Source organism: Nannospalax galili, unplaced genomic scaffold (genome assembly GCF_000622305.1).
Source record: "Nannospalax galili isolate Female #2095 unplaced genomic scaffold, S.galili_v1.0 scaffold46, whole genome shotgun sequence".
NCBI classification, from domain to species: Eukaryota; Metazoa; Chordata; class Mammalia; order Rodentia; family Spalacidae; genus Nannospalax; species Nannospalax galili.
Window position 1 is genome coordinate 1,264,248 of NW_008355790.1, and position 14,083 is coordinate 1,278,330.

Sequence of the window (14,083 nt, forward strand, 5' to 3'; positions counted from 1 at the left end):
CTCAAGCCTCAGGTCCCTACATCTCCCCTTATTATTTTAAGTGAGGCTTCCCAGGGATAGCCCTGGGAATGGGAGTCACCGTCCCTTTTCCCTATTTTATTATGACCTCCCTGTCTTAGGTTGCCTCTCCTCAGGTTCTGAAGTTGCCCGTCCTTGGGTAACCATGATTGCCCTCATGGCCCCTGTCTTAGGTTCATCAGTCTGGGAGGGTCTTACCCGTCATTGGGATTAGTCATGCATGTGATTATCAGGGGTCTATCCCATAAAGAGGGCAAAACAGCCTCACATTTTTAGGCCAACTCAAGCATCCAGGCCTGGACTTGTCTAGGGGAGGGGGACCCGAGGGAGATTGACTGGACCAAGACTTTCTCTGTCTTGGCTTCTTGATGACTGAACAGAGACACCTGAGGAAGTATAGTATCAGATGACTAAGTTCCCAGGAAATCATCCATATCTAATTTCTCTTTAGGTGGGCCTAATGATCTGAGTAGGTACAAAACAATCTCTCTATGAAGAAAGAATAAGAATAATATTGCATCAATAAAGACAGGAACTAAAGTAGAACAGCCAAAGACACGGCATGCTCTTTTAACACAGCCATCTCCAGGAGACATTCTTCCTTTGAAGTTTTCTCAGCCTCGACCTATGGAGAGTTCCTCACGTGGGCTCCACTGGAGGTGGCATGACAGTGCTCCATCCTTTTTAGGAAAAGGAACAAGGGTGTAAGCCCATTTCACAGGACTTCTGACTCTTTGATCACGTATCTTCAAAGCAGTCCTGACTCAGCCCAAAGTCAGGTGTGGAAAGTGTGAGACACACACACACACACACACACACACACATGCACCCAAGGTTAGGATGTAAGAGCCATTCTATGCTAAGTGATAATCTAAGCTGTCATACTTGGTCGCTATGTCTTTCCTTTTGCTCCAAAGAAACTTCATGTTTCTTTGGAAATACAAATATATCAGTGATATTTTTTTCATCTATCAGTGGTATTTTCCCCCTTTTTAAGTTTTCTGATTAATGTTTTGATATTACCTGTACTATTCAAACACTGCTACGACCAACATACCCTTGTAATCTATGAATTATCTTAAATTTTGTGACATTTTATTGTCTCTGAGCATTCTTCACTAATGTCTCTTTATTTTAACTGCCAGGCACACCTTTTTTCCTTCTAGTAAGCTAAACAGATTCTTGGGTAAGAGTGGACAGATGCTTTCATCAAACACTGCACTCTAGTGAAGGACAGATGTTGCTCCCATGGAATACCTAAATCACTACCTCTGTCATCTTAGGAGCTTTTAAAATCTGTGTATAGTTTATAGCTTCACGAGAAGCCATACTGCTTTTTCAGAAATGACACTGTGCCTCCCATTAAATAAGAAAGAATGCAGAGATCGCTCTGTAGTCAAGAGCACTTGCTGCTCTTCAGAGGACCCTAGCTGGGTTCTCAGCACCCGTGTCAGACCACTCACAACTGCCTATAACTCTAGCTCTAGGGGATCTGATGCCCTCATCTGGCCTATGTGAACACACATGGCATATGCACAAACACATACACATACACGTTAATAAAAAAATGTTTTTTAAAGAAATGTAACAACTTTCTTTTAGTAGCAGCCAAGGTAAATTAGTCAATTATGAGTTCTTTTTATTTTTTTAACTTAAAAAAAAGTATGAGCTGGGCATGGTGGCACACGCCTTTAATTCCAGCACTCGGGAGGCAGAGGCAGGCGGATCTCTGTGAGTTCAAGGCCAGCCTGGTCTACATAGTGAGTTCCAGGACAACGGGGGCTACAGGGAGACCCTGTCTCAAAAAGACCAAAAAAAATATTTTCATTTCTATTTCGTACAAAGCAATCACAGGATTAAAAATAATCATACCACTATTTAAATCATTTGCACAAAATCAGTGAATATGTATCAAGAGTAGAGCATTAGATTAAAGAAAGCTATACAACTCAACATTTAATTATATTAAGCCATACATTATGTTGAACCTTTTAGTGAAGACTAAACATGCCATAATATATGCACTTATATACATGCAGGCAGAACACTCACACGCATAAATATTTTTTAATTTAAAAAAATAAAAGGAACTCACGGTTGAATAATTTACCTTGACTGCTACTAAAGGAAAGTTGAGCTACATTTCTTTAAAAAACATTTTTTTATTAATGTGTATGTGTATGTGTCTGTGCATATGCCACATGTGTGCCACTCATGTTTATGCCTTCTAAAGATAGAATGCAAATGAGTGTGGGTGCAACATTACATTCGAAGACTTCCTCTCCTTGATCAGATCAATTCTAATGCTGTAGATCCTATTTTTGTAGTTTGGAAGAGAAAACGAGCCCAAACTTCTCAGCTCACCCAATGGTTCCAGGTTACTATGCAACATCGTTTGAAGGTAATCCAGGTTTCCACAGAGCCTGACTCAAAGTTGAGACTACTAATGACTGGTATTTATTGATCCCTTGTTCTCTGTTGGTTACTGTTCTGTGTAAACCAAACTCATTTAAACTCCCAACAGTTCTATGAGAATAGTCACCTTTAGTATCCATATCTTGGTAACAGCAAATAGAAGCTCAGAGATTAGGTTGCCAGCTGTGTTAGTGATGCCACACGGGGGTTCCTGTAAACAGTACAGGGAGCTCAACAAAAAGTGCAGTATTGGACACTTCTGGAAACCAGAAGTCTTAAATCAAGATGTCAGCAGGGTTGGCTGATCCTTTTGAAGGCTGTGCAGAAAGAATCTATTCCAGGCATTTCTCCTTGTTTTGTGGATGGCAATCAGCGACCATCTGCCTTCACATTTTTTTTTCCACTCTGCTTCTCTTTGTGTCAATTTCCCTTTTTCAGAAGGACATTAATCCCAGTGGATTAGGGCCCACTCTTACTACCTCATTTTAACTTGACTACTTCTGTAAAGACCCTCTCTCCAAAAAAGATTACTTGGGGAGTAAGAATTTTAATATGTGTATTTGGTGAGTAGGTATTAGCTTTTTGTTACCACAGTTAAATCTTTAAAAAGGTTTACTTTGGTTTATAGTTGTGAAAGTTTCAGTCTGTGATTAGATGAGCCCATGACTTTTAGGTCTATAGTGAGTTGGCGTTTTGTGGTAGAATCACATAGTAGAGCAATCTTGCTCACTAGGTAGCCTGGAAGCAAAAGAAGGGGCAGAGGCGGGGTCTCACAATGCCCTTCAAAGCCCCATTGATCTAGAGAGCCCAGTAGGCCTCACCTCTTAAAGGTAATACCACCTCCCAATAACAACAAGCCAAGGACCAGGCTTTTAACACATGGGCTTTAGGGAACATTTTAGATATAAACTGTAGTAAGGTATGCAATGGAAAAGGGTGCATAATTCACTTAATATCACCATTGTTGGTGATGGAGCTGGGATTTCAATCCAGCAATCTGGCCTCAGAACCCAAGCTTTCAGTCTCCACATTATATGCCTTGACTATGATGGTTGAGCCATGTGAAATTGACATTTTTGTGGGTCAGACATAGTTAAATATATTGGCAGTATTGATGTGATTTGATCTGACCTGATTCTATTGATTCTAAATTATACCATCAGGTCAGTTCTACAAGTATCATCACCCTTTATGTATGTAGCACAGGACAATGACAAATACCCAAGAAATGAAGTAAGTGAGCTACAGCCTGGAGAATGTGTATTTGCCTAAGAATTTCTGTCCTTGATTCTATCTCTTAAGGTAGTGAAGACATAAACATTCACACAAACCCTTTCAAAACAATGTAAGTCATGTATCTTTTTATTCCTGATATTTTTTTCTCTTCTAGCAAACATAGGCATTTGGAACTTAATGATCAAGTTGATAGTGTTTCAACTTTTACTAATGTATTGGTTAGGATTCAGTGGTTAGACACTATGCTAGAAAAGAGGATGTTCTCCCCTGATTTTCACTACTGCAGGAGACAGTTTCAAAATGCAAGGTGGTGATGTCATAATTACAGAGCACATCATAAGAGCGGTTGAGTCTAGTTTCCCTTTTATATAATTTATAAAAATTAAGTTTAAGTAAACAATCTTTAAAAAAAAATAAGTGTATGGAGTAAATGGTTCCACATACATATTTTTTCCAGTATCAAGATAACTATTTTAATCTTCCCTAGTTTTCTGTAAATTTATGTCATGTTATGGGAAACTTCATTTTTCTGTCATTTAAAAATAGTCTTTTGGGGGCTGGAATGATGGCTCAGCCATTAAGAGCACTGGCTGCTCTTGCAGAGGACCCGAGTTAGATTCCCAGCACCCACATGGTAGCTAACAGCCACCCATAACTTCAGTCCCAAAGGATCTAATGCCCTCTTCTGACCTCCTTGGGCAATGCATGACACAGGTGCACTTACACACATGTAGGCAATACACTCATACACATAAAATAAAAATAATAAATAAAAAATAGTCTCTTTCATGATTTTTAAGAAAGACTTTGTAACAACAGTAGCAATCTAACTGTATCTAACGTTCATCCCCTTGTGGTGATGGGGATGGAACCCAAGGTCTCACACATGCTTGTCAAGAAACCTACCCCTATTCTAGAGCCCCAGTCCTCTTCTTGTTTTTAATACTTCTTCATTTTATAGGTGGTAATGACCATAGGAGTTACCAGAGAAAACTAGAATTAGAATTCACACTCAATACATTAAACATGTCAAAACCCTGCTTGCACGGCATGAGGCGATACGTTGAACCTGGCAATGGTAACAGCACTCTGTGAATCGGGAATCCAGAAGATGTGCCTTCTCCATTCTCACACATGTCTTTTCTTTTGTTCTTAGGTGTTCCAACCCCAAGCCAAGAAATTCTGCGGCATACCCTAAACACACTGGTACGGGAGAGGAAAATCTATCCAACTCCAGATGGTTATTTCATTGTGACCCCGCAGACTTACTTCATAACTCCTTCCCTCATAAGAACTAACAGTAAATGGTACCACTTGGAAGAGAGGATGCCTGACAGGTCTCAGTGTACCTCTCCACAACCCGGAACCATAACGCCCTCTGCCTCAGGCTGTGTCAGGGAAAGGACATTGCCGAGAAACCACTGCGACTCTTGCCACTGCTGCCGAGAAGATGTGCACAGCATGCATGCCTCCACTCTGCAGAGGAAGTCTGCCAAGGACTGCAAAGACCCTTACTGCCCTCCTTCACTCTGCCAGGTGCCACCCACTGAAAAGAGTAAAAGTACTATAAATTTTTCTTATAAGACAGAAACTCTCTCAAAACCTAAAGATAGTGAAAAGCAGTCCAAAAAGTTCGGACTCAAGTTATTCCGGCTGAGTTTTAAGAAAGACAAGACCAAACAGCTGGCCAATTTTTCTGCCCAGTTTCCTCCTGAGGAGTGGCCCCTACGAGACGAGGACACTCCAACCACCATCCCTCGGGAAGTGGAGATGGAAATCATACGGCGGATTAACCCGGACTTGACAGTGGAAAATGTCATGAGGCACACTGCACTAATGAAAAAGCTTGAAGAGGAAAAAGCTCACCGGAGTAAAGCGGGATCCTCAGCCCACCACAGTGGAAGGAGTAAAAAGAGCAGGACTCATCGTAAGTCCCATGGGAAGTCCAGGTCGCACAGCAAGACGCGAGTATCTAAAGGAGATCCTTCGGATGGCTCGCATCTGGACATCCCCGGTGAGAGAGAGTATGACTTTTGTGACCCTCTAACCAGGGCCCCCAGAGAGGGCTGCTTCATCATCGAACACAAAGGAGATAACTTCATCATGCACAGCAACACAAACGTGATCGAGTCCCATTTCCCCATGACGCCAGAATGGGATGTATCTGGTGAACTGGCCAAAAGAAGAACTGAGATGCCTTTTCCCGAACCTTCCAGGGGAAGCTCCCATTCAAAAGTGCACCGAAGCCACAGCCATACCCAGGACCGAAGGTCCAGGAATGAGAGGTCCAACAAAGCCAAGGAACGATCCAGATCCATGGATAACTCCAAAGGCCCCCTGGGTGCTGCTTCTCTTGGGACGCCTGAAGACCTGGCTGAAGGCTGTAGCCAAGATGACCAGACCCCCAGCCAATCCTACATTGATGACAGTACTTTAAGGCCTGCCCAGACTATTGGTCATCAAAGGGCTCACATTTCCTCTACGAGCTATAAAGAGGTGTGCATTCCAGAAATAGTCAGTGGCAGCAAGGAACCTTCCAGTGCTTGTAGCCTTTTAGAGCCAGGCAAAGCCCCTGAGAGTATGCCATCCTATGGTGAACTCAACTCCTGCCCAACAAAAACAGCCACAGATGACTATTTCCAGTGCAACACCTCTAGTGAGACTGTGCTCACAGCACCGTCACCTCTGGGAAAAAATAAGGAGGACCATGACACTTTGACCCTGGTCGAAGGGGTGAAAAAGCTATCTTCATCTGAGAGGCAGACTCCCCATTCCTCCAGGGAGCCTGTTGGGCACAAGGAGGAGTCACCGAAAGGGCCAGGTGGGGGCCCTGCTGCCTCAGGTGGCATGGCTGAGGGAATGGCCAATGGCCGCCTCGTCCAGCATCATAGCACGGAGCCCAGCAGCCTGGACAAGAGGAAAGAGATATTCAGCAAAGATACATTGTTCAAACCTCTGCACAGCACCTTGTCTGTAAACAGCTATCACAAGTCGAGCCTGTCCCTCCTCAAATCCCACCCGAAGTCACCTGCTGACGCACTGCCAGGCCGATGTGAGAAATTGGAACCTTCCCTGGGGACATCGGTGGCACAAGCCATGCCTGCTTCCCAGCGTCAGCAGGAGTCTGGAGGGAACCAGGAGGCCTCTTTTGACTATTACAATGTCTCTGATGATGACGACTCTGAGGAAGGGGCCAACAAAAACACAGAGGAAGAGAAAAATAGAGATGATGTGGGTACCATGCAGTGGCTCCTTGAGAGGGAGAAAGAAAGAGACTTGCAGAGGAAATTTGAGAAGAACCTCACCCTCCTTACCCCAAAGGAAACTGACAGCAGCAGCAACCAGAGAGCCACCCACTCAGCCCGACTGGACAGCATGGACAGCAGCAGCATCACAGTGGACAGTGGATTCAACTCCCCACGGTAGGGAGAGCTGTCCCTCTGTACAGGCATACACCTGCCAGGGCCTGGGGCTTTATACAGATAACTGACTTCACTGTCTCAAATCTGTGAATGAAGGCTGTGAATTGTGTGAGTTGTATTGTTAACAGTCTGTTTCTAACTTCTTTTTCAGGAATTGAAAAAAAAAATGTTTCTGCAGCTGTAGAGATCACCAATCTGGACTGGTGGGTTGGTTCCTTCCCTCAAACTTGTATCAAGTCTAGTCTGACTAAGGCCAATGCACCCCAATAGTTTTTCTTCTATTTGTATTGCCAACCATGCAAAGGGAAGGGATTTTTAAAAGTCCTTCAAAAATAGCAATTTTTTGAGTATGATGAATATAGTCAGTGGGAAGAGACTAAATTGTGGGTAGGGACTAAATTGATGCGAGGACAAGGGACCCAGAGGATCTGGAAGCTTACTGCCATTTTAATTCCTACTTGGTGTGTGGTCTATTCCATTTGTTCAGATAGCTTCCTCGCACCACCTGTATGTGGACAGAGAAGTAGAAGCTTGTTCCTCTCACAAGAGTTAGGATCCTGTGCTCTCATAGATCGTGATATTTGTGCACCTTTTTATTTCTCCTCCTGCAGTATCCCTACAGCCTTCTTGAGCACTGTCATTTTACAGGTCTTGATAGTTAAACAGCATTGTCAATTGAGAATGTGCAGTGCCTGGCGGTCCCGTCCAGTGCACCGAGGTTGTTTGGCGATGACAGATGCAAACCCAGAGACTTCACACTTCCTGTTTCTCTCCATAGCTCTTTCTTTTCCTTTAAACAGTATCTTGGGTCCTAAATCTTGCTTCTAAATTCCACTCCAGATTGGTGACTCTGAGATGCAGAAATGCTACCAAGAGGTCGACACTCCTCACCAGTGCTGATTCCCAAGGTCTCACACTGTTTATGATCTTAATAAGTACCATATAGGTACTTCATATATCTAACTTAAAAATTAAGAAGTATAATCAATTCTATTATGATCATTTCACCTTATTTCTGGATAAGTTAGGGATACAGCATTCCAAAGTCAGAATTGGGAATTACTACAATATTTGTTCCATATTAGGCTTTCATTATTTCTTAAAAGGCTAGTTCTTGACTTATTATTGTTATTTTGACCATTTTTTCCAAGTTAACACATAGATAGAAGTTCTAATGTCTAACAGCTATCAGAGTTAACACCCTAGGTAAAACATATGGAACTCCCGAAGACTGTACTTCAGGATCTTTGAGAGACCTGGGGGTAAGGGGTACTGTGGCCCTGGTCTACAAAGCCTGTCCTATTTAGTAACCTCTTAAGAAATTTTTCTGCTAAATAATATTTAATATTTTACATTTTGCCTCCCAAATCAGATTTTATTTTCCAGTTCATTTTCTCTGTCCTTGTCTACCTCTTTTCCTGTCCTTCACACCCCTCCCCCTGTCTTCTAGTAGGTATGAGACAAACATAAGTGAAGATCCATGATAAAAGTTCAGAGCCATGGCTTATGGAGAAGATAGTTTATTGTTTGCTTCTATCTTCTTGTTCCTTATTTCTTGTCATATGGAATCTACTGCCTAATGCTTTTCCGGTTATAGTTTCAAGTCCTTCACAGTGCTCCCTCCTCCCCTGGGATTAGGCAGTAAATGATGGTACTCCCAAGATTGTTGTCAAGGAGATGTTGGGAGTAAGTGAGTCTGTCCTAAACCAAAAAAGGAGAAGGACTGCATACATTAGCCGAAGGCTGGTCCACTAAGTGCCTAGTGGAATTTTCTCTCTGGGAATATGTAGATCTCCCATAGATTTTAGGCAGCTAGGAAATCCATGCAGACATTCCCAGTCGTACCTTTTTGTGTTTAGGATTCTTTGGTTAGAAGGTAGATGACAAAACTTGCATTCTCCACAGCTGAATGGATTTGTTGTCTTAAACTGTACTATGAAAACTCATATAGAAAATGAAAAGTCTTGACATGAAAAGATTACTAGTTCAAATGTGAGGCCAAAAATTGGCTGAGCAACACCAGTGTGAAAATCAGAGACTGCGCACTGTCGGTGATGTATCCGCTTTATATACAGCATGAACATGTGCTTTGGAAGGGCAGGCCTAGGGACCACATGCACAGAAGGATGAACAATGGAGATGCTTAGTTCATTCTCCACCTGTGGGATCCTAAGAATCGCATTTTTAAGGTTGCACTTCATTAACTTTCCTTTAAAAATTAAATTTGAGAAATGTTTTTACTGCTAAAAGACCATCTCTGTTAGTTTTCTCATCAGCATATCTAGATCCCTCATCATGAGTGTCACAAACTATGCTCATTATTGCAATAGTATGAAATGTGTTCTTTTCAGAAACTAGAATACTTCATGTGTTTATTACTACAGATGTGTTAGCTGTGTTTAAAAGTGGTCAAAGGCATCTTACGGCATAAACATCTCAACTAATATAACGTGTTGGAATGATTTATGTTAAAATTCCAAGCACACTGTCTGGCATACAGCAGGTAGTCAATGGTTGTTAAGCCCATTCCTTAAAAGCTGGTTTAAAAATAGATCCTTTGGACCTTAAAATTCATTTTTCTTAGGAATAATTGCCATTAGCAATATTTAGATTCCCAAGCTAATCTACAGTAGCTTCTTAATTCATTATATGCTAAATATGCTTTTTAATGTACAAGCACATCAATGTTTATTTCTTTTTCACAGACACCCTATAAGTAGATAAATCACATCATAATTCTCCCATTGTAGATCGGAGAAAGTCAGGTGCTGTTGGCTGGTAAGATAGGTCAGAGGGCAAAATGCTTGCCCCCAAGCCTGGCAACCTGAATGCAATCCTTGGGACCCACATGATGGGAGGCAAGAACCAGTTCCTGCAAGTTGTCCTCTAACCTCCACATGTGCATGTGGTATGCAGTTACACACACACACACACACACACACACATATACACAATTTTTTAAAGCATATACTATTAATACTATACTACTATTAAGGTTGAAAATGGAGTTAGAGGAATGTGCCATAAAATCTTTGGGATTCTCCATGTTCTTTGGCCCTCATCCTTCCTCCATTAATCCCATGCCTCTGTTATGTCTCTGGCAAGCTACTGCTGAATTTTCTTGGGAAAGAGGTCAGACAGGTAAGTAGGTAAGGCAAGTGCCTTCTGTCCCTTAGAGCTGATGTTTTAGAATATTCTTTAGGTGTGCATACTTACCAGAGGTCTGATGGAAGAGCTTGACCTGCATCCTTCAGCTTTCTTGCTTTCTGGAGGTGCGCTCTCCAGTCAAGAACAGTACAGTGGTTTTCTTGGTAGTCAATGAACAAATTGCCATTAAACAGCTAATTTTTGACTTCTTGTTGAGAAGCAACTTGAGTCCCCAAGGGATTGGGGTTAAATGCCCTGCTGGAATTTGCTGCCAAGGGAAGAGAGAATGTCTCCATGGTGATAATCGACTTGTTAATTAGGGTTAGCTGGCTTAAACTAATTGTGGAGCAAAGTCTACAAATGTTCTAAACGTTGAATCTACCCAGTGGGTAGATGTTTTGAGAATGATGCTGGTTTCTTTGCTCTGAGTAAGTTGATGAATTTCTTAAAGTCGCTTTGAGGGCTTTGAACATGGAACCTAGTCACATCCCTTTAGTCAATCTTAGTAATCTGATTTCTGCTGTTTCTCCCCACTTTGGAAATATGAAATGCTCTACATCTCATAAGGCAGTAAAATAGATTCAAGTATTCTAATTTTAAAACATAAAGAAATTGAAGTAGAAAAAGCTTTTAATCACCTTGACTCTTTAACAGTCCTTCAGAAATGAAAATATTTCTACCAAAGGGAGGCAGGAATGAATGTCAACTTTGCAAATAAATGGGGGGAAAACCCAACATTCTTTATCTGAACATATAATTGTGTTTTACCTGAAGTGTTAAAATTAGAGACAGAGGTATAAAGTAGTTAGGAGTAATTTTATTCCCATCCCATGTGACAAAACCAGTTTGTGGCATGCTTGAAGTCCACCAAATCTAAATCTAATCAAAGACAGGAAAATTGGAATCTTTTAGTAAAATTATATCGTTAATTCAAGAGCAGTAATGTCTGTGAATTCCCAACCTTCGAAGAAATCATCACACAGGTTGAGTATTCATGTTTAAAGTCACCTGTCACATCACATTTTGAAGTAGTGTTTTTGAATGTTAAGAGAAGGGGAAGCCATTTTAAAGTGTTTTTAGTAGTCAAAAGCCCTTTCCTTGTGAGCTGCAGACTGTGGTATGCCTCATGTGAGCTACCAGATCCCCTCTGGAAGAGCATAAGCAAGTTTTCAATGGAGATGTGTATTGATATGACATTGTGAGCCAACACAGGAAATCCATTAGCTACATTATTGCTCTTCCTCTGGGGTTCAATATATAATTATTTATGTTCAAAGCAAATCCAAAACCAACCCTTTTTACTCTTTTAGTACTCGGGAGAGCCTGGCTTCCAACACATCAAGCATTGTTGAAAGTAACCGCCGTCAGAATCCTGCTTTGAGCCCGGCCCATGGTGGAGCTGGTCCAGCCTTCAACTTCCGTGCAAGTACGGATCCCCCGACAAACGAAGCTGAGAAATTACAGAAACCTTCCAACTGCTTGCAAGCTTCTGTTACTAGTGTGTGATTGTCCTTCTGCCTCAGATCTTCTGTCTCATTCAATACAGCAAAGTTTACGACAATTGGGATGATGTTTACACCTTTGGAAAGACAAGCATCTCATGCGCAGTTTGGGGTTTACTTAAACTGTGCTGCTAAGTAGGCTAGGGCACAAAAAAAAATCTTTATTTCAGAGTATCGCTTTTCACGTTTATGGCTCTGTAGCAACCGAATAGCAGTAGGGGTGATACGTACGCTTTTGCTTCACTAATTGTCTCTGAGCACACATAGGAAAGTCTAGACACTGTAAGTGGAACATGCATTTTTCAATGTCATGCAATTGCCAACTCCATTTTAAAATGCCACAGATGTATGTTGCTCCCAGTCTGTGGGGGAATGGGGCCATGAAACTAATCTTGACACTCAAAAAAAAAAGTCACCACAAAATGTAAAAATGCAAGGCTGTCCACCTTGAGAGAAACCAGTGCCAAAAGGAGCAGAAGGAACCCCAGCCCTGTGTGTGTACCAGTCATTCCTCACTGTTACCAGTCATTCCTCACTGTGTACCAGTCATTCCTCGCTGTTACCAGTCATTCCTCACTGTGTACCAGTCATTCCTCACTGTATTACCAGTCATTCCTCACTGTGAGTTTTCATGACACTCTTTTGCAGAAGCCCATAGAAGTGTATCAGAAAGGGTCCTATGGAAATGCTGGGGGTATTTGTTTTCAGGATTCTGTTTTCCAGTGCGGTCGATGCTTGTCTTGATTTTTTTAGCCTTCCATAATCACAAATAGGAATATAGGCCTTTGAAGTAGACAAAAGAAGGGAATTCCAATCTTGCTGGGGTACAGCACAGAGTGATGGATGAGGTAATGTGGACTTTTGGAAGGAATGCATCAAATCTTGAAGGAGGACGGCTTCCTCCTATGATCCTTAGAATGATCTATCTTACTATAATAGGTACAATGATTAGTTTGTTTCAAAGCAAAATGTTCTTTGTGATACAAATGAAGAGTGTGGCCTGAGGATGTTATTCTTTCTAATGGAAGGACATAAATCTATTTTATGTAGTTTTAAATAGAATGCCTAAATTAGGCTGTGGGAGATAATTTTTAGTGATTATAGGAAAGAGCAAATTTAGGGAGAGTTGGACTTCAGGCCTTTTATTCCTAGGAAGATATCTATAGAGAAAACTTTTACTAAAAGACTTTTTGATTAGAAATGTACATGGGCCCATGTAATAAACAACAGAATGTCCTCATTCTGCTAGTGTGGTATAACCATAATTTGTACTCCCCTAAAATTATCAAAGTAACAATTATGCATACATGAACTATGCCAGAGTAATGTTTACAGATACTTTGTAACCAATTTCAGGAGGCGTTTTTTAGGTGGATTATATAGTCTTTGCCCAACTTATTTGAGAATGATTTTTTTCACATTCTACTTTGGTTTACAAATGTCATATTGAATATAAAAGGCTCAGCAGCAGAGGGACTACTAACAATTACGCTTCAATCTCACAGGGAAGAGGCATTTCAACGTTCCCATTTTTTTTTCTGAGAATAATGGAATACATCTGTAGGTATTGGAAAACTATTTGCACAATGGTTACATCTGACCCAAGTAAATGGTCTGACATAAAGTTTTATTTAGTTTAGTGGCAGATGCTTTTTGGACCCATATAACATAAATGAATACATACAGCCTAAAAGAAAACCTAAAATATTTTCACCCAAGATGTCAGTAATTGGCATAAATTTGTGAGATACTTTTTACATATTGGGTTGAAACACTAACAGTGTATTGAAGGAACACAGTCATCTTTGTAGACAGAAACACGTCAATACTCTCAAATTTGATCCACTATCTGCAAGTTGCACTGTGTCTGACTGGGCTCCTCGAGTTTGGTAAAAATCCCTTTTATGTACTTTTGTAGTGGAATTTAAGCATGTTTCGTAGTCAACTGCTCCATCATTGAACTGCTGCAGCCACCTGACTTTCAGTCTTATGCCTTATGTCCTCACAGGCATGCCTCAGTTGCTCAGACACACATTATATATCTCATTGCTTAGATATGTCCAGAAAGAACAGTAATACAACTAATAAGCTACACAGTTTGTTTCCTTGAGGAGGTGCGTACCTTATTATTTCTAAAGTTTTCTATCTAAATTCATTTTTTCCAGAAAACTACTTTCAATTTTTTTTATCATACTCAGTTCATAAATAACAGAACCATTAAAACAATGTATCACCTCCGATTGACCCTCTGAACATAGCCATTAAAAGAATCAAACACTGTGTGTGCAGGAAAGGAAATCATTACCTTTAAGAGAAGCTTTAAAATATGAATTTTTGATAGTT

At 41.0% G+C, this 14,083-nt stretch overlaps 1 protein-coding gene across 3 annotated transcripts in view; it reads left to right on the forward strand.

The window, feature by feature from the left end:
- Positions 1-12,163, forward strand: part of Stox2 (storkhead box 2) — a 108,949-nt gene extending 96,786 nt beyond the window's left edge. For 2 of the 3 annotated variants that reach the window (XM_008853563.3, XM_029556378.1), the window contains exons 3-4: positions 4,826-7,091; positions 11,549-12,163. In XM_008853563.3, coding sequence (XP_008851785.1) covers positions 4,826-7,091; positions 11,549-11,744 — 2,462 coding nt within the window. In that variant the 3' untranslated portion in view covers positions 11,745-12,163. Of the gene's footprint in view, positions 1-4,825; positions 7,092-7,242; positions 7,295-11,548 lie in introns of all 3 variants that reach the window. The other variant, XM_008853564.3, reaches the window with a different exon arrangement.
- Positions 12,164-14,083: the final 1,920 nt, after the last annotated feature.